General features: G+C 47.1%; 1 protein-coding gene across 22 annotated transcripts in view; it reads right to left on the bottom strand.

Moving 5' to 3' along the window:
• Nucleotides 1-12,190: 12,190 nt before the first annotated feature.
• Nucleotides 12,191-23,814, bottom strand: part of ABLIM1 (actin binding LIM protein 1) — a 282,491-nt gene continuing 270,867 nt past the window's right edge. For all 22 annotated transcript variants that reach the window (XM_032490845.1, XM_032490859.1, XM_014558211.2 and 19 more), the window contains 7 exons: nucleotides 23,195-23,306; nucleotides 21,585-21,649; nucleotides 20,886-20,946; nucleotides 20,281-20,288; nucleotides 19,376-19,450; nucleotides 18,384-18,464; nucleotides 12,191-17,304 (listed from right to left, as the gene is read on the bottom strand). In XM_032490845.1, coding sequence (XP_032346736.1) covers nucleotides 17,191-17,304; nucleotides 18,384-18,464; nucleotides 19,376-19,450; nucleotides 20,281-20,288; nucleotides 20,886-20,946; nucleotides 21,585-21,649; nucleotides 23,195-23,306 — 516 coding nt within the window. In that variant the 3' untranslated portion in view covers nucleotides 12,191-17,190. The remainder of the gene's footprint in view (nucleotides 17,305-18,383; nucleotides 18,465-19,375; nucleotides 19,451-20,280; nucleotides 20,289-20,885; nucleotides 20,947-21,584; nucleotides 21,650-23,194; nucleotides 23,307-23,814) is intronic.

Raw genomic sequence — 23,814 nt, 5'->3', positions numbered from 1 at the left:
CAGAGGATGATATGCGAGTCGTTTACAGAGGACCCTCCACCGGGGCAGAGCATCCGAAACCAGGCCACTACAACCATGCAGTGTCTGGGGATCTCATCCTGTCACTCGATTAGAATTTTTAGTGTAATTCAAGTAGTGTTTACAGAAGTTCCCAGAGCAGGAGGGATTGGGAAGTTGAGTTTGGAGCCAAGAAGAGGCAGGTCCTGGATGGCAAGGGGCAACAACTACTTTTTTTTTTTTTAAATTAGTGCATTTGAGAAGCAGTTTCCTCAGAAAAAGAGCAACCTATTAACACATAAAGATGCGGTAACTTGGACTTTTCAGGGAATGAAGCTGCAAACGTGTTTGACTTGTGGGTTTGTTCTTGGATCTGCCCCATCAACCAGAGGGCCCTTGGTAGGACTCACATCCTCCCTCACACAAGTACTGTCACTTAATTCAAACAGCACCTGGGAACATGAACGTGGTGAGTGTCTTAGACTCCACAGTCTACCCAGCAGATGGGTCACCTCCGGGGAGGTGGCGTAAAAGTGGGAGAGCTTGGGAAGCCGTGAGAAAGATTTTCCTGAGCAAAGTCATGCCTTGATTCAGTCCTTTCAACTGGAGTGTCTGGGTTAGAATCCCAGATGTCATTTATGATCTGAGTGACACTGGGCATGGTTCTTCATCAGTAAATGGGGATAATGGTAACACCTCTGTCACAAACACGTTGTGCAAACAGGATGAAGCACAGAAAAAACATAGCATAGTATCTCCTATTGCATGAAAGCCCAAACATGGTAGTGGGTGCATTTAGCAAGTACTCAGGTCTTGGGGGTGGTGGGCGGAGGAACGAGCTAAGAGCTTAGAACATTGGTTTTCTACCGATGATTTCCTTCTTGCGCATAGAACCAAATTCAACAACCTCATCCTAAGCCATGAATGTACATCTCACCTGCCCAAGCGCCTTGCCCATGCACCCCGCCAGGTAAAAAGCCAACATCACCACTTCTGAGCCTCTCATGACAGAGCTCTGGAAGCCCACTGCCCTCACTCTTAATTTCCACCTTCTCCAGCCTCCCATCCTGCATCGCCAGCCAACACCGGGCTGGATCTCACTTCACTCCAAATCGATTGCATCTTTCTCCATTGCAAAGCTTTTGTTATTTACAATAAAAATAAAACTGTTTTTCTTTTCAAATTAATTGCCTTTCTTTGTCATTGTATGTGTTTTTAATGACTGTGTTGAATTCCAACTTACTGATCTGTCATAATTTTTATGATCATTCTCCCATGGAGGGGGGTTTGGGTGAATTCTAGATTTCAATCTTCTAACTAGGACATCTAAACATATCTTTACACAGATTCTCTTTCTTCCTTAAAAAAAAAGTTTTATTGAGATATACTTGACATACCATACAGGTCACCCATTTAAACTGTACAATTTAATGGTTTTTACCATATTAACAGAGTTGTGTAACCATCACAATTAATTTTAGAACATCTTTATCACCCTAAAAAGAAACTTTATACCAGTAGCAGTCACCCCATCCTGACCATTCCCCCAGCCTTAGGCAACCACTAATCTATCTTCTGACTCTACAGATTTATCTATTCTGGAAATGTCATATAAATGGATATTATATAATATTCCCAAAGACACTTCCATTCCATAGTCTTACGCACCTGGCTTCTTTCACTTAGCATTTATTTTCAAGGTTCACCCATGATGTAGCATGCACCAGTACCTCATTCCTTTATATTGCCAAATAACAGTCCATTCTATGGATATAATCACATGTTTGCTACAAACATTCATGCACAAGTGTTTGTGGGCATACATGGTTTCATACCCACTGGGTCCACTGCTGTCCGGGTTCAAGTCTCCTCTCAGAGCTCACACTCTCCTCTCTACCTGAAACCTGCTACTCTTCCAAAGTATGTGACAGGTTCTACCACCTGTCCTGTTGCACAATCCGGAAACGCAGCAGTCATCCTTTATGCCACACTCAGTTCCTCCATCCTCCATCTCCCTGCAGCCCAGGTCCAGTCGCAGCTCAGATAGGATTCCCCAGAGAACGCTTTGCAGACATTCTAGAATCCATCAGGCCAGTAATTCTTTACACACGTATACACCTCTGTTTATATTTGTAAGACTACTTGATTAATGTTTGCTCACCATTTTATCTCATTAGCATAGTGCCTACTTTATAGCAAGGCTGCAAGCCACTCAAGACTGGATACGTATCACATTTCCTTTATAACGTCTCACAGATCCCAACACACTAGTACTGTCAATAAAAATGCGTTGACTTGAATGCTTTTATTTATTTAATTTACAAATTTTAATTAAGGTATAATTTACTTACAGAAGAGTCACCCTTTTTGGTGTGTAGTTCTGTGAGTTTTGACAAATGTATACAGTCACGTAATCATCACAATTAAGACAAAGAACATTTCATCACCCCTCAAATTTCCACATGCCCCTTTGTCGTCAACCCTCCCCCTCTCCTATCCCCTGGAAACCTCTGATTTGTGGTTTTCTGTCCCTGTAGTTTTGTCTTGTCTGGAATATGATGTAAACCTAATCATCTGTTTTGTAGCTTTCTGATTTTGGCTTTTTTTTGACTTAGTGAATGTGCTTGCGCTTCCCCCGTGGTACTGTGATATGTAATAGCTCACTCCTTTTTATCGCCGAGTACTATTCCACTGTAGGGAAGAAGTTAGGTTTGTTCATCCACGCCCCAGTTAAAGACCATCTGGGATGTTTCCAGCTTTAGGCAATTTAAATTATGTCAGGATAAGCATTCATGTGCCGGTTTTGTGTGAGCCAAGGTTTGGGTTTTACTTGGATAAAGACCTAGGAGCCGGCCTGCGGTGTCATATGATCAGTGTATGTTTAACTTTTAAGAAACTGTCGAACTGTTTTTTTCCAAAGCAACTGTATCATTCTGCAGCCCCGCCAGCAGTGTGGGAGGGTCCTGGTTGCTCTGGTCGTCAGCTCTCGGTACTGAGAATTCTTCACGCAGTCTGGATTCCAGAACTTCATCAGATATGTGATTTGCAAATATTTTTTCCCCAATTCAGTCTCTTTATGATGCCTTTCAAAGTTCAGAAGTTCTTCATTTTGATGAAGCCAATGTACCACTTTTTAAGTTTTATGACTCATGCTTGTGGTATCATATCTAAGAAGTCTTTGCCTAACTCAAGGTCATGAAAAATTTCCCCTATGTTTTCTTCTAGAAAATGTGTAAGTTTAGGGTTTACATTAAGGTCTTTGGTCCATTTTATTTATTTTTTTTATCTCGTGAATTTTTTCATCTGTTCAGGTCCCGAATCTCATCTACGATATCCTTGTCCACATTGCTTTCAAGACTTTAAGCTCCCTGAGGGCAGGGACTGTGTTTTCTAAACGTTGGTGTTTGCATGACCCTGGGAGTGAGCTCTCCTTAAAACGTGGGCCCTCACTTGCCTCACCCTAGTCCCCAACCCTTATTTTAATCACATTCATATTTTCCATAACACCAAGCATCATGTCTTTAACTTCAGATACTGAACAGATGTTACAGAAATTAAAAAATGAGATGTTAGAATGGCTTTAGGCTGATCCCATTGAGAATGAAGGAAAATTAGCACAACTAGGAAAAATCATTTCTAGTAGCTTAATCAGCACTGACTGTATGCTGTACGCCTACTATGTGCCTCCTGGTGGCCCAGACCTCCAGAAAGACTTCATCCTACGTGGCCTTCTTACAGCAGTGCTTACCCCACTACCCAGCAACCAGGAAAGCAGCTGTCCAGCCAGCCAGAGTGCTCTGTAGGGTGTTTCCCAAACACATTCAAGTAGAAAGTAGGACAGAGAAATAACGTGTGGGCCCCCAAAATGGAAGACAGCCTCCTACCTTGAGTTCAGGTCGGGCCAGATGTGAAAAGACACGGGTCAAACTTGCAGGATTACTTCTCTCTCGGCCTCCCTCGATTTCCCCCCAGGTTGCACTTTTTCTCCCAGTATGAGAGTGTTTTCAAGAAACACCCACTTTCTGGCTACCTGGGGAGAGAGAAGGGAAGGGGCCTTTCTCCACTCAAGGTCCTCAGGCTCAAAGACGCGGGGAGAACCCCAGCTTGTCTGGAAGGGGACTTCCTGACTGTCTTGGGCTGTTCTAACAAAAATTTCACCAACGGGGTGGCTTACAAACAACAGGAATTTACCCCTCACAGGGTGGAGGCCGGCTGTCTGGGATCAGCGGGCTGAGGGCCTGCGGGCAGGCTGCAGGCTTCCAGGGCTATCCTCACAGGGCCGGAGGGGCTGAGGGGTCTCTCTAGAGCCTCTTTTCTAAGGACACTAATCCCATGAAGGTTCTGCCCTCGTCACCTCATCACCTCTCAAAGGCCCCACCTCCTGATACCAGCACCTTGGGCATTAGGATTTCAACATACGAATTCTAGGGGGACACATCCAGATTCCAGCACTGACCTGTTTTGGAACTTCATGGGAGGCACCCCCTTGTCGGGGCTGAGAGGCCCTTGGGCGACGGAGCAGCAGACCTAGAAGCGTGTGGGGGCCGTGCTTAGAGGAGAGACATGTCCGGTGTGTGGGGGGTGCTGGGTAGATGCCCCTCCCTGCCCCTGCTCACAGCTTCTAGCAAAGAAGACACAGAGACTCAAGAAAGACAAATCCATTCTCACCTCTGGAAAGATCTTCGAGAACTTTAAAGCTTCGACAGAACATTTTGTCCCATGTTGGCAAAAAAAAAAAAAAAAAAAAATCCATTTAAAACCCTTTTTGTTTTCGTTTTAAATTACGTAGGTTGAGAAATGATGCACATAAAGCTTAGTGTGTTGAACTCAAGCACTTTCTAGGGGCAAGAAAAGACTCATTAAAATAAATTTTATGACCTTGGCATTTTGTATTGTTCAAAAGTAACCAATTACAGAAAATGGAAATGAGATGTCAAGATTTCAAAGTCCCTTCCTAGTGATTAATAATTAAAATAAACTTCATACTTCTAAGGAACAGCCTAATTTGGGCAATTTTTTTTAAAAATTATAATTTGTGAACTACCAGCCCCAGAATCACTGAAGGGGTTTGTTAATAATCTCTCCTCCCTCCCTCCCTTCCTCCTTCCTTCCTCTGGGAGGAGCAGTGTCTTCCTCCTCATTATGGAGATGAGGAAACAGAAGGAGGAGTGACTTGTCTGGTCCTGCTGCTGGGGGATGGCTCTGGACTAAAGCAGTCGGCACACAGGGCTCCTGACGGCCCCGGGGGGCAGGGTAACCTGCAGTTCCCTCTGCCCCGGCGCGCTGGGGGACGCTGGCGTCAGTGTGTGCTCTGAGCTCTAGTCTCACCCAGGGCCAGGCTCCAATCTAAAGAACAAAGCCCCTTGAGGGAGGAGGAGATGTGCCGCATCTGATTGGCCAGCTCAGTTCTGCCCAGAGGGGCTCCATCCCCAGAGGTGACATCTGCCTGCTTCAGGCTTCACCTGTTGGAAACATTTCAATTAGGCTGGACCCTCGAGGCCTGCCAGGCAAGCCGACAGAGAGCCAGGTAAATGCTGATCTTCTTTTCCAGGAGGAGAAAAATCAGATCCTTGTCTGCCTCCCAGGGGTTGGAGAAGAAGGCCTGTGGCTCCATACCTGGGCATCAAGGTGTCCTGGGCCCTAGGTTGGCCTCCTGGAGGGGTCTGGCTTAGACCCTCACCTGCTCTGCCTTGCTGAGGAACTAGAGAGCTTCTCTTTTTTTTAAACTGAATTATAGTCGATTTACAATGTTGTGTTAACTCCTGGTGTACAGCGTATTGATTCAGTTTTACATATGTACATATTCCTTTTCATATTCTTTTTCATTATAGGCCATTACAAAGTGTTGAATATAGTTCCCTGTGCTACACAGTAGGGCCTTTTTTCACTGATAAAAATGCAGTATTGATTTTCTAGGACTACCATAACAAATTACCAAAAACTGGATGGCTTAAGACAACAGAAATTTATTCTCTCATAACTGGAGAGCCCAGAAGTCCAAAACCAAGATATTGGTGGGGCTGTGCTCCTGCTGAAGGCTCTGGGGGAGCACCCTTCCTTGCTTCTTCCCGATCCTGGGGGCTCCTGGCATCCCACGGCTTGTAGTAACACAACTCTAATCTTTGCCTTTGCCTTCCTCTTGCCTCCGTCTCTGTGTGTCTCTCTGTGTCTTCTCCTCTTGGGTGTCTTATAAAGACACTCATGATGAGATTCAGGGCCCACCTGAATCCAGGATGAGCACACCTCCAGATCGTGGCCTGAGCTACATCTGCAAAGACCCCTATTCCCACTACGGGCACATCCCGACCTTCTGGGTGGACGTACCTTCCGAGGAATTCTATTTCAGCCCACCGCAGGTACTTTCACATACAAGCTCCAAAATTAAAACCACCATGTTTATGTGAAAGAAGAGCTTGCAGTCACACCTCCTGGCTTCCTTCTTCTTCTGACTCTGCCCACGGCCAGGCCCTGAAGACAGTTCCTAAATGTCCCTGGAGTGACTGTCTCAATAGAAAAGATAGGAGTTTTTTCCACTCACCCTCCTAACACACAATAGATTGAAGAAACAGCACACTGGAGGGAAAAAAATAAGTTGTCTGGAAGAATAATAGGATTTCTAGGCCATCTTATCAACCTTCAGAAGTTTCTCAAGGTTGTGAGTGGAGAAAGGGTGGCAAATGGATAAACTGTTTTTCCTTTAAGCAACTGTGCCCCTGACCCTCTTTCTCATCTCAGGCTTCTTTCTTTAGATGGAGACACTCTCCTTAATTTCCTTGCCAATGAGGTGACATTTGAGCAGATTCTGATTCAGAGTTAGACGTCCGGCCGTGTGGCTTCCTAGGGAGGCCTCTGGACTGCAGGCCTCTCTGCAAGGGCACACTTCCCAGGCCTGGTCTGACTTCTGGTCCCATGAACTAGGGTGATGGCGAGTGACAAAGTCCAGTGACGGATGCTTGGTGAGTCACAGACCAGCTCCATTCTTGACCTGACGCCACACAGGCTGGCCATCAGAATCGCCTGGAAGTTTTTACATTTTGTTTTAGGACACAGCTTCCCAGCTCTGTTCCCAGGCCTACCAACTCAAAATCTCCTTGAGGGCCGAAGCAGGACCTTGGGTCTTCCCACATCCCCTAGTGTGAGTGTGGGCAAGTCAGCTGATCTCTGGTCTGCGTATCGGGAGCAACGACACCCAGGCTGCTTGTGGGTGTCACAGGCAATGCTCGTTAAAGTGCTACAGTCAGTGGAAGCCATTTGAGCCAAATACTGATTAATAAACACTAACAATTTATGCCGAGTCGTCTGAAATGCCTTGTTCTTATGTGGAGGAGGGAGCATTTGCTCTATTTACTAAAACAAACAGACAAAAACAAAAAAACCCAAACCCAACCCACAACAAAACACAGGGTAATCCAGCTGACTCTTCACTCCTCTCTGATGGGGAGGTAACCGCCCACAACATTTTCTAACTTTTCATTGAGAAGCATATGTTTTGAGACAATAGCAGGAATGAAAGAACCTACACTTTCTGTGTCAGCATTTGTCCAGTTGAGAACAAAATGTTATTATTCGTGGCCAGGCTCAACCTTGCTGAGAAAGGCTGGTATTAGTCTTTGCAAAGACGGTCCTTTTGGCAAATCGTTAGAAAACCACACGTTAATGAGGAGACCCCAAAGAGCTGCGACAGCCTTAGGAGGAATGTGGCTTTTGGACTTGATGGGAAAGGGCTAAAATCCCACCCACTTTTCAGCAGGCCTCTCCCAGTTCTGGGTGTACCCTTTGCGGATGAAATGAAACAATCTACATCAAGTACTTAGCCCTGAACCTGCCCCTCCCCCGAGGCTCTCGAAAAATGTTGGTGGCTGCCATCCCCCCCACATCATCCATTTTCTTCTTAGAGCATCCGGACTCATACCTTCAAGTCTGATTCCCAAGCTCTGGTTCTGGAAGCCAAGAGGCTCTGCCCTTCCTCTAGGCCTTCTGGAACATCCCAGGATGTTCTGGGAGGGCCCAGAAGTAAAGCATGCTAAGGACATAGCAGAAACAGCCTCTGCTTTGGAGGGATTTTCCCAAGCCAACTTTTCTTTTTATCTGATGGGCAGGGCTGAGTTAAGAGGCAGCAGCAGGGGGACAGCACAAATAAATACAGAAAAGCCTCTCCAGGGGCTGCTATTGTGCTGAGTACAATGACAGGCCCTGCAGAGCATTTTTATCCAGTTGAGATTGGAAAGTAAAATAAATGTGGCCATATTACACCCTCCTCCGGAGCCCTAACTTGCTCCAGCTCCACCCCGAGTGCTGTAGGATGGAAGGGGCGCTTTTTGTCAGAGTCCTGGCTGGTGTGTGGGAGAAGGGAATTGAGGGTGTAGAGACAGGTCCTCAAGGTTGGGGTTGGGATCCCCAGAAGCTTTGGGCATAAGTCCTTCAACTACTCTGGACTTTCTTAAAAGCTGCTAGCACTAAACTCCCACCCTTCCCAAGGCTTTCCGGCCAACAATGGGCCATGTCCAGCAGGGCAGGGCTAGTGACATACCCAGGCAAGGCTGTGTGACTCTGCAGGGAGGAGGAGCCCCCTTCCAGCAATGGACTAGGGGTGCTAAGTAAGACTGGTGGCTTCCTCCAGCTGAGGAACCGTCCCCCAATACTGTAAGGACTGACAGCTCAGCCTCTACTGGCTTCGGTTGCTTTGAAGTGAGTCATACAGTTGGAAAGATCTTTCTGGAACCAAAGCCATCTTTCATGGGAATGAGTCTCAGCTCTTCAGCAGCTGGTGTTTCTAAGCATCTCCTCAAGTAGGCTAGGGAAATCCTCTCCACCCAGCAAACAACAGCTCTAACACCCCTTGGGAAAAGCTGAGCCCCACCCCCTACACTGGTGCCCTTGGACGCTTCCGTGGTGGGCGGCCTGGCCCCCTGGCGGCCACAGTAACTTGGAGTGCCGAAGCCCATCTCTGCAGGATACTTGGCCACATTTTGAGCTTGGAACTGGGGAGACGGGATCTGTATCCCAGGCCTACCCCCCTGTAGGCAGATCTTGTATAAGGTGCTTGGCTTCTCTGGGTTTGTTTCCTCAGTTCTAAAGTAGAAGCGATCTAAGGAGCTACATGAAATGAAGCATGTAATACTCCTGGCCCAGCCCTGAGCTGTGTCAGTCCTCATCCCGCAGCAGCTTCACTAATCAGGCTAACGTTGGAGCGCTCATTTTGCATCATACTGCGCCCTGTTCTAACATGATTATCACACAAACTCTTTGAGGTAGACATTATTATTATTCTTATTTTATACAAATGGAAATTGAGGCTTAGAGAAGTGAGGCAAGTTGTCATTAGTTACACAGCTAATTGCTGTGGAGCTGCAACTCAAACCCAGGGAGTTCGGCGCTGATAGCCCACACCTGACTGCCATGTAAAACCGTCGTTACTGCTGTTAACGAGGACACCTTCAGGGCATTTCAATCTGAGATGATTAGTGGACAAAAAGAGTGCTGTTATTGAAGCCTATCGAAGTTGTGGGCTTGTTTTGATGCTGGGGAATTCATACAAAGACTAGAGGGGGAAAAAGCCCAGAACAAAAGCTAAAATTCTTTCATAATAGAAAATAGTAGTAGACCTCTTCCAAGTACCAAAAACCCTCATCACCCAGTCTCATCTGTATATACGATGCTTTTCTGGGTCTGAGCCCTCTACTGCATTTGGCCTCACAACCCCACAAGACAGCCAGAGTAGGTATTCATTCCTAATTTACTGGTGAGGAAACTGAGGTTCAGGAAGCTTCTGGGAGCCTTCAAATCTAAGTGGCTAATTATGCTTAATAAAGACCAAAGTCTCCTGACTATGGGTTAGGTCCTGTACTGTGCTCAACATGTGTTCTAATTTAGCAACAGTCTTCTGATGGTATTATTATTATTTTGTCTAATTTGCAGATGAGCAAATTGAGGCCTAGAAAGGTTTATAACTGGCTGTAAGACACACTGGTAGTGAGGACCCCTCAGCATCTTGGTGATGGGGCTGGGGTTCCTGGCTGCCTGAAGGGGCCTGGCCACTCTCACACGGGGAACCTCCCCTGTGCAGTGCACTCTTGGAGATTTAGAATGTGTGGGACTCAGCCTTTGCCTTCAGAAGGTGACAGGCAGTGGGACACAGGAGAACAGCGCAGGATTTTAAGTGGGACAGACCTGGGTAATCCCAGCTTTGTTGCTCCCTGAGGGATCAGGCCTGTTTAATTTGCCTCTGAGATTTGGTTTCCTCACCTGCATGGTGGAGCTACAATTATCTGCTTGTAGGACTGTCACGAGGGTTCCGGGTAATGTAAAGCTAACAGTATTAGAACACAGAGACTATCTCACCACAGTTCAACTGAGGAGCAGAAACACAGGCAAAACTAGCAGGATTAGGCAATACCTGAAAAGTGTCAAAAGTTATGTTCAACCACAGGCATGCGAAGAATTTACCCGGGCAGACAGGGCTGGGCCCATCAAGGCAGGCTCGTTTTGAGGGTGTGAATTCAGGCTAGTCTTTGATTTAGAGCAAATGGAGCCCATGGGAAATTCACACGGTAACTTCAAAGAGCTACGGGCAACTGATTCCAAATAGTCAATGCCGCCATTACCTTCTTTCCAGGGGGCCAGATCCTCTCCTCTTTCCACCTCCAGGAAGGCTTGGACGTTGTACCGAAGAGATGCCACTGGCAAAGCTGCACAGGCGGGAGAGGGCACGGGGTGCTCAAGGAACTCAGCGCTTTGGGAGAGACCGGAGGGTGAGATCCGCAGGTGGCGCATTGTGGGCGGGAGGCTGCGCGGTGGGCGGGGCCAGGGCCCGCCCTGGGGGCGGGGCCAGTCTGGGCCGAGGCGGGGCCAGGGCCAGTCCGGAAGGGCCTCGGATTCCCAGCGCTGGCTGTGAGATCCGCAGTGGGTGTGCGAGGGTTAACCACCTGAGGGAGGCGGCGAGTCAACTTCCGATGAAATGGTGATTAACACAGCAAATGGCACAGAGCACTCAATATGATCTCGACTGAAGATCAACGCGGGCTGTGGGAATTGTGACCAGGGTGGTGATGCTGGTGTGGGTGGCAGCAATGGTGAGCAGAACACAGGCCTCGAGCTGGGGCCTCCTGACCCATTTTCCGCAGTAGTGAACTCACCTGCCAACTGCCTTGAGAATAACCTGTTTCCAGTTTCTAGGAGAAGGTCCACGTGAATGCTAGTGCGCCTGGCCCCTGGACAGGCATTATGGGCTGGCGTTATGAATGCATGTTTGTGCCCTCCTGAAATTCACATATTGAAATCCTAACACCCGAGGGCATCATATTAGGAAGCAGGACCTTTGAGAGGTAATTAGATAATGAGGGTGGAGCCCTCATGATGGAATTAGTTTCCTTAGAAAAAGAGACCTGAGAGAGCTTCCTTCCTCCCTGCTTTCCACCATGTGAGGACACAATGGAGAAGATGCCTGCCTGTCTGCAAACCCAACAGGGGCCTCACCAGACCCTGAATCTGCCAGCACCTTGATCTTGGACTACTAGTCTCCAGAACTGTAAGAAGTAACTGCTGTTCAAGCCACCTAGTCTCTGGTGGTCTGTTTCAGCAGCCCAAGCAGACTGACACCAGGTTTGGTAGACACATAGTAGGATGTCTACAGAGAGTCCATCGTGAGTCTAAATATATCCCTGTGTTTTCTGGCAAGCAAGCCCAAAACCATGGCAGTGAAGATAACAAGTAAATTGAAATCCAGATTATCTTTGGTTGATGATGCAGTGGAGTCAAAGATTTGAAAGATGTTTTCCTCCCCTTGCATTTTAGTTTCTTAGTAAAACAGCCCAACTCATGGTGGTTCAGAAGCTCTTGTCCTCAAATCTCAAATCCCCAGCCTTGCCTAAGTGATGAGGCCGTTACTGCTCTGGGTTACAAACAAAATCAAACACCGGCTCGACCAGCACAGTGCAACAGCTCTGTTGAATTTTTTTTCAGTTGACTTGGTCGATATGGTCTGGATTATTTGGACAAACAGTCCTGGAGGTTACCACTGCTATTTCATGCATTTCCCCCTCTAACCCGCCTTCCTACGTGAGAATAATGCATTCCCAGGGCTTTGGATTCTGGTTTTGTTTTGGTCTTTGGAAGTTGGGCTGGCACTTTTTCAAATGAGATAGACCTTTAAAAGGAGCAGGAGAACAAGAAAGGAAACAAGGTGTGAAGGCGGTTACGAATAAAGCACACACTTTATTCACCGAGTAGTGGGGACAACAGTGACGCAGGACAGCGGCAGAGGGGTGGCAAGTGCTGATTTCAACAGGAGCATGGAGCAGGTCGGGCGTCAAAAGCACAGCAACGCGGGCCCAAAGGCCACCCCAACCTCTGCACACTGGCACATGGCACTCAGGATGCCGACGGACACCCACTCGCTTTCACGGGGGACACGATACAGCTTTTCAACATTTCTTCCAAATATTTGCTTTCATAACTCTGGAAGGGGAAGGAAGGCAGGAAGAACAGCCTGCCTTCCAACACTTGAAAAAAAAAATTTCATTAAACCCAACTGAAAAATAAAAGAACTGCAAAAGCTTCAATGTAGGATTGTCTGCAACTCACAGAAACCACACACGTTATGACTTGATGGGTCTGTAATTAACACCCCCAAAGAACAACAATCCCGTGGACATTTGTCTTTTTTTAAGTGGGGTAAAGAAACATACACGTGTACAATCACCACGTGGCTCACTGCCTTTCCACATGTTCATGTATACAGTCGGTCTCCTCTACCTTTGTTGAACTGGCTCCAAAAGTGACTCATGGCATTATCACTCTTGGGAGAGACACTTTGGGGAGGAATTTTTATTTTATTTAATGATAACAATCACCACTCAGTTATACTAAGCATCAGAAAAGGTTGGATTTGTCTAATTCTGCTGCATACACATGAATTGTTTAGGAAGTTTCTTTCAGCTTAAACTGACCACCTCCCCCTTTCCTTTTGAGTTTGTTGTCAGTGAAACTTGCCCCAATGGAAAACACAAAGATCCATATGCAAAGCGTGTCAGTCACCATCTCCCTGCTGTTTCCTGGGCAGCAAATAGAAAGACAGTGATTTTTTTTTTTTTTTTTTAATGCCAAAGTAAAAGTTTCTCTTTCTCTCCTTACAACGTAGTCGGGTAGTCCCCTTCATGCACATCGCCACTCGAAGGTGGTGTCGTTACAAATCTCGAGCCTGAAATAATCTCTTCTTCTGAACAGAACATTCTTCAAAAGGGAGTCCTAATGAGTGAGCTTTAGGGCATCCTGATAAACACTCGGTTTATCAAAAGAAAATAATTTTTAAAGTCAAATAAAATCCAGGCTGGCCTAGGGAGTGCAGCTTAAACAGTGACTGGAAATACAGAAGAGGCAGTTTGCAAAGACCAAGCTGGCTTCAGAGGACACAGAGGGCTGATCGTCCTGCTGCCTTTCTGAACAGGCAGAAGGGGGCTCTGGGACCCCCAGCCTGGAAGGCCGCCTGCCCCTTCGGCACACAGGACAACACTGACACCACATCTGCTTCAAAGAGTTTTTAGAAAGACCTACCTAGTCAAAAGTGTTCGTTTGAATTATTAAACTTGCAAAAGCATATCTATTTTATATAATCATCTGAGAAACCATTCTTTAAAAAAAGGTGTTTGCGTTAAAGAAATTAAGTGAAAAGTTTTATAAACGTTTCCAGCAAGACTTCTCCAAATAAAGTGGACTGTCATCACCAGATGGAGAGGGTGAGAGGTGGAAAGAGATACGTTCCAGCCTCACCTCGGAAGAGGACACTCAGCTTGGAAACAACAGAATTGGGAGAAGCGAGGACACCAGAGGACATGAGAGACACTACCCATTTGCTTTTTGCACCTTATTACCCACTGACTCTAGTTTTTCTGTTCGAGATGTCAGAGAACAGGTAGTTTATCTTTTGTTATGGAAGAAGTCACATTAAGAACATTTCCTAATAAGCCCAAACCAAAATAGAGATGCCTAGCTAGCTGTACAAGGTTCCAGATGTTCTGTATGTCCCAATGTCAATCACACCAGAAGGCTAAATGGTATCCTGGCTTTTCTGGAAGGAACTTTAAAGGAAGCACTGACTTCCCTGTTGTTGTAGAGGCCGCTTCATGCCATCCGTGTGCTTCAAGAACCACAAGCCCAGTGCTCAAAAATGTAGCCCTTTCTGTCTGCACCGCGGAAGCCTGCCATGTGGACACTTCCTTTCCTGCAGTAAACAACCCTCATTAACTTGACTGTGTTAACCGGAATTTTTTAATGCAGGGAGGGGTTCAAGCAGGGAACACTGATTTCCTGTGCAGTGACCTGGACATTTTGGGGACAAGCATGCTGAGCCCAGTTCAACAAAACAGATGGGGCGTTGCAGCTCATTTATTCGATTTGGCAGTTGGGAGAACCAGGTTGTTTCGTGACCCATGCCTCCAGCTGGGGTCTTCCGCTGGGGGGGGAGTGGAGGGGAGCCCACTCTGCATGATGGTTTCCAGTGCCCCCCTCCTCAGAGCATAGTTCTGTTGTGCTTGTAGCCAGGAGGCTACTGGCATTCACTGGCAATGCATTTTGCAAGGTTTAAATTAGCTAATACACTTGATCTGGAAAGAAGCTTTTATCCTCCCAAGGTGGATGCAGAACTAAACTCAGAAGTTACAGGAAAAGTAGAGTCATTAGTGGGGACAAATTTAGGGCTCAGTTCTTTAACAATCATGGCAATTTTTATGCCACTGGCATTTGATCCGCAAGTACATAGGTTATAACTCAATGGCCAGTGAAAAACACTGAGGGTCCTTTATTATCTCCATAATGAAAAAAACCCTCTCCTCCAATTGAGCCCTAGGATCCACAGGGCCATCCTTGTTTTTGAGTGTGGCAGGGAAAAACTGGGAATATACCGGAATATGCAGATTCTCCAAACTGCCCTGGGTGAGTCAACACACACACTCACACTTTGCCAGAGGGAAACAACGATTAGGACCCACAGGCGTTGTGCTCAGGCTGCCGATGCATGAAGGTCAGAGCGAAGACGGGACAGTGGAAGGACTCAATGAAGCAAGACGCAAAACTGCGGCTGCTGGCTTCACGCCAGGGAGGAGCTGGTCTCCTCACGTCCACCTCGTCAGAGCCGTTTGCTAAGCACGTTAGTAGGTCCAACACACACACACACACACACAACTTGTGAGAACAGTCCTCAAACATTCAGTGCCTAGCCCTGAAAGGACAGGCGAGTTTAGATGCCTTCAGGGAGAGCACAGAATACTATACAGCAATTGCAGTGCTCACGCAGCGCCCCGTCCCTGGAGTGCGTCACTAGTCAGGTCTGCGGCACGAGCCCAGGCTATTCTGCTTGCTTTTTGCCACGAGTGTCAGCTACTAACCAATTCTAACGCTTGGTGCCAACAGGAAGAATTTCTGAGCTTTTGTCACTAGTGTGTAGGCAGGTGAATCCAAACTTTTCTCCTTTGGCTTTAAAACGGAGTTTAAATTCTTAAGCTGACCCCTTCCCCCAGAGCACACACATAAATGTGACAATCTCCTATGTTTTCTCCTTTGGCTTCAAACGGAGTTTAAATTCTTAAGCAGACCCCCAAAGCAGGAGAATAACTGTGACAACCTCCTACGTGTGACTCATGACCTGTTTTGAGTCACAGCCAGAGGCTTTCAGGAACCATGGTGCAGTCTTACGTGCAAGTTTTGGCTCCAGTGTGAATCTTGTGTTGCTAAGTTTAAAGACTCTGGTGAGATGCTCTGAGGTCCACACACAGCCTGACCCTAGGTCTGCGGTCTTCAGTCTGACGCTCACTTGAGCTCCATCTCTCGTGGAATACGCTGGCTTCTAACCACCAACACCTTCCCACGAGGGACGCAGTGTCAGGGATGCACTTAGCCTCACTGCTGATCTTTGTCTCGTGCACCTGTGCAAATGTCTCTTAGAAGCAGAATGGGACAAACATTCAAAGCAGGGGTGAAATTTATGAGCACGTGCAGATTCTTCAAACTGCCCTGGGTGAGTCAACACACACACACACACACACACACACACGCACGCACGCACGCAGACACACCAGGAAGTCAACACAGCCAGGAGAGAAAGCCGAAAAGGCCAAATTAAATCAGTTTGAGGCAATCTACCTTGGAGTTGCAGCAATTTCAAAGAGGAAAACGTATCTTCCCTTAGCCTAGCACTGAAAAGACCTTAAAAAACCCCGAATCAGTGAGGGCCTGATCTGATCTAGAGGAAGCCGGGCAGAGCAGAGGATGCTGGGCGGGAGAGCTTGCGTTGGGAGGACATGGAACTTTTGGGGGTTTTTTTGCCAAGACTGCTCTGGCCCTTGGGCAAAACTCATCTAACAGCATACAATGGGGCCAACCTGGAGACAATTTCCCCCTTTCCTTTCTCTGTAAAAGGGGAAGGGGTTAGACGGCTCCTGACCTTGCTGGGGAGGAAGAATGAAGCACACGTTCTGAACTAGGAAAGAGTGAAGGGAGAATTTTCATTCATTCCTTTTCTTCTCCTTCTCTTAATTTTTTTTTTCGATAACAGCTAAGCCATTTGCCCATCAGCCCTTAGCAAACAGTAGGGAACGAGGAGCTTATTAAAAATGACTTTGGCGGCTATTCAACCCACTCAGACAGAGCGGCCAGGGTCCCCGACTCGGATTTCCATCCTGCTAAAGCACAGGCAGAGCTGCCTGAGGCCAGTGAGGAAAGGCGTGTGCAAAGGCTGCTCCCCCACGATCTGTCCCTCTGGCTCTTCCTTCTCAGCCTCGGTGCTACAGAATAAATGTATTCAGACTTTGGAATTATTACAACTGCTTTTTTTCCCATGCGCCATCCTAAGGGCACTTGCTGGCTCTTATCCACACAGTCAGCACTACGGTTGGACAACAGCTGAAGGAAGACAAAAGAAGGAGCTCCTGTCGTGTACATCAGGTGATGTAAGAAGGTCACACGTGAACGCTACTGTCGAGTGAGGGAACACAGGCATCTCGACCCCGTTGCTTCTGGGTAGGTGTTGCCGTGGGTTGGCCCGCCATTTGGCTCATGGGTGTTTTACTTGGATTTTCCCTTTTTGTTGTTGCCGAGGGACAGTAGTTTGCAAGTTCTCCAATCAAGTTTGGGCCTTAAAACAACAGCCTACGTGTCGCCGCCATTGTCAGTCCTTTTCTAATTGCAGTCTCCATGTGGGACTTAGAAGAGTTTTGCTTTTTTCTTCATGTCATTGCGTCTCCAAAGAGGTAACTTGTCAAACTCCTGTATGGACATCCCAAAGATTTCCCGGAACACTTCAGGGGCTAAGTGGCGCTGCGGTGAGAGAAAAGAACACTGGTCAGTGCTGACGGCCTCGTGGACGGCCTTGAGAGTTGCTCTCCAGTGTGCAAGTGATCACTGTGCAGGGCCAGGCAGAGTGACGGAAGAGGAGTTTACCTCTGAGGCTTCTTAGCAGGCACTGGGCCCAGCGGTTCCTTACCTGGTCGGGCCAGGTGAGGCGCCCTGCCCACCCAACAAAAGAGCTGGTGGAGTATCACGGATTATCATAACAACACTGAGTGGCGATGGGGAGTGGGGAGGTGACTCGTTATGCCGGAGCTGACTCCACTTCAGGTTCTTGGGATGCTGAGAAGATGCAGGGAAAATGGACCAGAAAGCCAGAGAGACACTTGCAGAGTGGTCCTTTGGGAGCCCCGGGGCTTTCTCCTGGCTCAGCGACAGGAGGGCAGGTGGCTGCTCGGTCTACTGAGGAGAACTTCAATCTGTTGTCCCTCTTAGAAAAGTTCCCTTAGGATAGTGGAGCATTTATTCTCTGCTCCAGACTGACTTCCTGTATAAACGTACTCCCTTTTGTCAGGGAAAAGTAATGATCCCTTATGAGACTGGCAGCCAGAGTTTTTCTTAATTAAAATCATTCAGGCGGAAAAGTACAAAGATCAGTCTTCCATGTCTAAGGAGGCCTTGGGTATGTGGGCCCAGGTAACCCTTCAGCACGGAATGTGGAAACCTGTCCAGGGCACACCTCTTCACCGAGCGTCCCCTCCCCTCTCTCAGTAAACTCCACCCTGACTCGAGGGAAAGATAAGGATCTGGGGGTATCTGAAGAGGGATGGAAACTCCATTCTACATCACGAGCCATAAATTTCGGCAACATCAAATTTCCAAAGAAAATGACTAAAATCATACTGTATCTCCTGGGTTTTTCTTCTGGATCTTGCCACCTATATTTTATGCTGATCTCTTAAATATAAATTTGGGTTTTCCTCCAAAGTTAGCTTAGTTCTACCTACAATATGAAGTAGATCCTTTTTATTTTTTTTCCTTAACTGGAACACTTCTTAGGGAAAGTTGGGGGAAATGCTCAAGAAAGGACAGAATTTTTTTTTTTTTACCTCCAGCCTGGTTCTGTCCACGTCTCTTAGGATTTTGTTACGCCCTCTGTTGGTCACCATCAGCATTTCATATGGAAATATCTAAGAAGAAAAGAAAAACACCTCTTTTAGAAAACTGCCATCTATTTCATTAATAAGCAGAAACTACCTAAAGTCTAGGGAGCTTAAGATAGTGCTTCTAAGATACAATAATTAGAGGACCTGAGTCATGGGTGTTCCTCACTCACTTTTCCCGTGGACAGGGGCAGAGTCCTGCACATTCCCAGCTGTGCTTTTAGAGGGCTTCGTTGAGTGAAAGAATACAACTTAGTATATATTGGGGATGAAAGTAAAATTAGAAGAGAACTGGATGTACAGGTACACGTTTTATATGGCAGAACACCTTTGCAGGGCTCAACAATCCTGTTCCATGACCAGTTTAAGAGCCCAGGGAGCCAGGCAGCCCCAGAAGTAGTGTTCTGGTGGATGACGTAAGTCCCAGTTATGGTCACCAGGGAGCACTGCCTTTGGATACCTCTGGAGTCACAGGATGTTCTGGAGCTGGGGTGACCAACCATCCCAGTTTGCCCAGGACTGAGGTGGTTCCTAGGATGCAAGACTTTCAGTGCTAAAACTGAGAAAGTCACAGGCAAGCTGGGACAGCTGGTCACCCTCCCTGGAGTGGTCTACAGCTGCTCCATGAAGCACTGGGCAGCCTTTGCCGTGTCGTGGCAGGGGCTGAGTTAACCCTGAGGTCACAGGAGACAAATGCTGGTGCTTCAGTACGAACACCCAGCACCACAGCCAGGGAGGGCTTAAACCTGCTGACCTGGTCTGACAAAACCAGCAGAATGGAAAGATGCTTTGTGACACGGCTTGCCTAAGGCACTGGCCTGGAGCCAAGTGGTCCTCAACAGCGACAGTGATGAAAAAGAGAGGAAATCAGATCTCTTTAGGGTTATGTCCCAGTTTCGTCCCCAGGTGAGAAGAAAGAGAGGAAGAGCCACACTTGCCTTTGGTTCCAACATGTTGGGCATGGAGACCCCCCTGTCCATTCTCATTGCAGGCATGTGGCCATCCGGGAGGGTCTGCAACAGAAAAGCCAGTTTCAGGAGGCGTACAGGACAGTGTGGGGAGCTGAGGGAGAGCTCCGGGGGCTCCCCAACCTCCCTGTTTGTGTCTCAAATCCTCACTGTCACTTTACAGACGTGTCATCTTAATGACCATGGAGTTTTCAAAACGAGCTCCTTGCTGAATAAAAGCAGGGATACTGGGAATACTGCTTTTGTAAAATACAGTTAGAGAAAGATCCCGGCTTAATAACTATTGACCAATCCCTGAATTTAGGCTCCAGGCACGAAAGTATATAGTACATTAAACAATCACCAAGTCTATGATTGTTTTTTAATTTTAATCTTAGTTTTCTTGGCATTTCCCCCCCTTTTCTTATTCTCCAACATAATTTTACAAGATTAAGGTTCTAGGAAAAAAGGAATAGTACCACAGCAGCTCTTTCCCATTGGCTAAGACAGGGGTTTCTTTTCATTTGTGACCACACAGCAGGGAGGACCTCGAGGGCTGAGTGGTTGTAACCAAGAGGAAACAACTGTATGTGTGTGGACCCTTGATGCTGGCCCACTTCCTCACAGAGAGGACTCTCCAAGGCCAGTGCAAGAGCGTCTCCGACACCTGACCTGGCTCACGCCGTGTCCCCCAGGCCTGCAGGACCAGCCTGACCTGGGCACCAGGCATGCCTGCTGCTCACGACTCTTCACATCTGTGGACTAATGATTAGACGGATCAACCCGAATCAAGATCCTCTCGACAGAAACCCTTCCCGGGAGCAGCAGCACGTGTCTGGATTGGAACACGGCTGTTTTGCTGGTGTGGCCAAGTCAAGAGAGACAGTGCTCCATACCTGGTAGTCTGGGAAGGAAAGAAAAAGGAAAATATCAGACAGGCAAGACCAGAGAAAAACATGGAGACATGAACAGAGACCACATCCTACTGCAATCCCCCAAACATTCCCCAACGAACCGCGCTCTGTCCCTGCTCCAGGTCTCTGCACACATTGCCCATCAGCCTCCCTGAAGCCAGGAAATGCCTGCCCTGGTTTCAGGGATCAGTTTAAACACTCTTTTCTCATGGAAGCTTTCCCCGACCCCCTGAAGGTGTCTCTCCCTTCTATCTGCATCTCCAATCATAGCATTTATCACTCGGAGCCCCTGGCCTGCCCCCGCTCTCAGCCACATGCATTTTGAAGGCAGGCCCATGTCGTGCTTATCACTGTACTTCTAGGAATTGCATGCTCGGCACATAGTAAGAGCAACGAATTCCCTCCTCCAGACTCGCTTCTTGTGGTCTCCCTTCAGTAGAGATCCCCTGAGATTTTAATGACTGCCCTGGTAGCTCAGAGGACAGACGTGATCTGACTGCAGGATGTGTCAGAGCCCAGGCAGTGTGCTATGGCGGCAGGGCCACCCCTCCACGGGGGCCACCGTCAGCCCACAGCAGGAGCCTCACCTCGCACTCCCCCGCTCACGTCCCCGTAGCTGTTGTACTGAGCGAAGTCTGTAGAAACAGGCTGAAACCAGGAAAAACACATGCTCAGCAAACCTGCAGCACCGTACTTGGTTTGGAGTCAGGTGAAAAGGAAAAGGATACGTACAAAATCCTAATACATCTTCGCAAACTGAATTCCAGGGCCCTCACTGTTTTTCCTACGTATTTCTTCTATGAAATCTTTGTCTTTGGTCATACATCCAGTGCTCCTGCTCAACAGGCCCTTGGTAAGCAAGTGTCTCTTGCTGATAAATAAAAGTACACGTCTCTACATCACAGCTACACAGTTACATTTGTTCAATGCTTTGTGGGAAGGGCGGTTGTTAACAAACTTTCCTGTTTCTTTTTTCCAGAGGAGATAATGGCTCAAGTAATTACTTTTTGCTTGACTGTAGAAATATTTGCCACACAATTAATCTAGTTTTCCCATTAACTTATCCAGGCTATTCTTTATCTAAAGTCAACTTCTCTTTCTCTCAGTAGAAATAACCTATTTCGCCTGTAGCTCAAAGTAATTTACCAGCAGATCAGGGAGATGACAATTTTCACTATATTCCAACACTGCGATCATGCTGTCAGATGTATTCAGACAGTATGTCAACACTTCAACCAGGACTGAAGAGGGAATAAACTCAGAAACAAGTAAGTGAGAAATCTTACCCGGTGAAGCCCGTTTCTTCCATAGCCTGGGAGAGATGAGGTTTTAGACGACAGAGCATGTGAAGCTGAATAAGGAAAAGGTAAAAAAGCAATTGTTAGGAACCAGAAGTCCAAATCTTTTATGAAATTGGCAGTGTATCTTCTACCTTGAAGAACAGAAGATTTAGGGGAAAAAAATCCAAATAATATTGGGCTCAAATGTTCACAAAATGCCACCATATTTGGGGGATGCAGGGATGAGTGGGCAGTGAAACTGTCCAGGAGGGGTGGGGGAGGGAGGAGTGCTCAGCATGCTTTATCTCTGAATCCTCAACACAACCCTCAGGACGCTGGTATTAATTCCATTCTACAGGAGAAGAAACGGGGGCTAAGAGAAGTGAACTACTGTATAAACATCTGAACGATGATTTGAACCCGGGGCTAGTGGATGCGCAGGCCCAAGCTCCAATCGGTAGGGCAGTGATAACTAACATGCCAACGTAAGCCAACATGCAAGTTATAAGATCGACTGGCCAACCGCAGCTGGATTCCTGGGAGACCTGGGACAGGGTGTCCCACTGATCAACCATGTGGACGTCTCATAAGCTGCCAGGCTTTGGGGGTGGGGGGCAGACCTGGGCTTGAATTCAGGCTCTCTCTGCAACTTAACACCTCTGCCTCTTTGGGCATGATACGGCATCAAAGTCTTCATTTCTTGACCCACGTGGATATAGTGCTATTTATTCTTAACGGAACAGAACTGCAGAATTAGGAGTAACTCTAAAGATCAGTAAACTACTTAATCCAGGATCAATGGCAGTGAGGCATCTGTGAGAGGTAGCAGGGCATGCCAGCTAAAAGTGCGGGCTCTTAGTTCTTTCTGGTAGTTGTTAGCAGTGCGGATGTAAGTGACTTAAACTTCCTTTTACTTGTCCCCTGATCTACAAAATGGAGATAATAATAATAGCAACAATAATAATATCATCTACTTAATTGGTGTGTTGTGAAGATTAAATGAAATAATGTTTAGCAGAAGTGTTTGCATAGTAAACACTAACCACATGTTTAAAGGAAGCCTCAGGAGAGAAAATTATGTGCTAGTTCAGAACACGGGAGAAGAAATCCTGTGAGATAAGACAACTGGCTTATGATAGGTATGAGCAGGAGGATATATACTGACAGACGATTTCAGCTCAGTATATAATAATCTCCTTCAAAAGTATCAGAAATAGCACTGTTAGCTCTCAGCTCTTGTACTGAATATATGAATGTAAACTCAATGCTTAGAAAATATTGTTCATGCTGTCTACAGTTAAAAAGCATCTTGTTCTCTATAAGGATTTCCTTTTTGCTGCTTCCCTCTGAGATGTATGTTCTAGAAGGGAGACCCAGCACAAGGGAACTGATTGGTTCTTGAGACCCTCCGAGGGCTCCCGCATTTCCAGCAGGAAGGAAACACGCATTTAAGGAAGAGACATGGCCAACTCTTAAGCTAAGCTGACCATGAAGTAGGATTTCCACACTTCCCTTCCTGTGGAACACACTGCAGGTCCCACCAGACGTGGCCCTGCCCCTCCCGGGACAGGCAAGGCAGGCTCCCAGCTCAGGGCAGGCGGTGGGTCTGGGCTCACCTGAGTTGATGGGAGAATCGTAGCGACTGGCTGCCAGGGCGGCCCTCTCCCGGCTCTCCCTCTCCTTCTCCATCTCTTCCCTCAGTATCAACTGGCCCAGGCCTGAGTTGAGCTATTCACAAAGAACAGGAGAATGAAAGCAAAGCCTGCCATTACTCCCAGCAAACTGCAGCTTCCTTTTAGGAGATCCTGCAAGAAGTTCCTGACTCTGGAGAGGCCAGATGCCAAGAGTCACAGCGCCTGATGGTTCCCGAAAAGCTCAGCCAGGTTTTGGACGATGAACCTCTCTTAGCCCTTCCAATGTTAAGGTTCTGTTGTCCTAAGCCAGGCTCCACGTCAGAAGAACGTTCTCCCTCCTTTGCCCTCCCCCAAAGTGCCAGCAGGTAAACTCAGGGGGCAATGCGTGAGTGTGTGCGGATTCTCGATGTGGGAAGGGCAGGTTGGGGATAGCAGCCTTTAAAAAGATATCACAGATTTGTTTAAAAACAAGGGGGAAAAAAAGTAATGCATGCTCGTTGTACAGGTTTTAGAAAATCCAGAAGGAAAGAATAGCTCATAGTCTACCACTCAGAGATGAACGCCATTTACATTTTGATTTTATCCATCCAGTATTTTTCTAT

This window comes from Camelus ferus, chromosome 11, assembly GCF_009834535.1.
Source record: "Camelus ferus isolate YT-003-E chromosome 11, BCGSAC_Cfer_1.0, whole genome shotgun sequence".
In the NCBI taxonomy this organism is placed as follows: Eukaryota; Metazoa; Chordata; class Mammalia; order Artiodactyla; family Camelidae; genus Camelus; species Camelus ferus.
The sequence above is the reverse complement of the archived record's forward strand: the minus strand, read 5'-3'. Positions and strand labels throughout refer to the sequence as shown.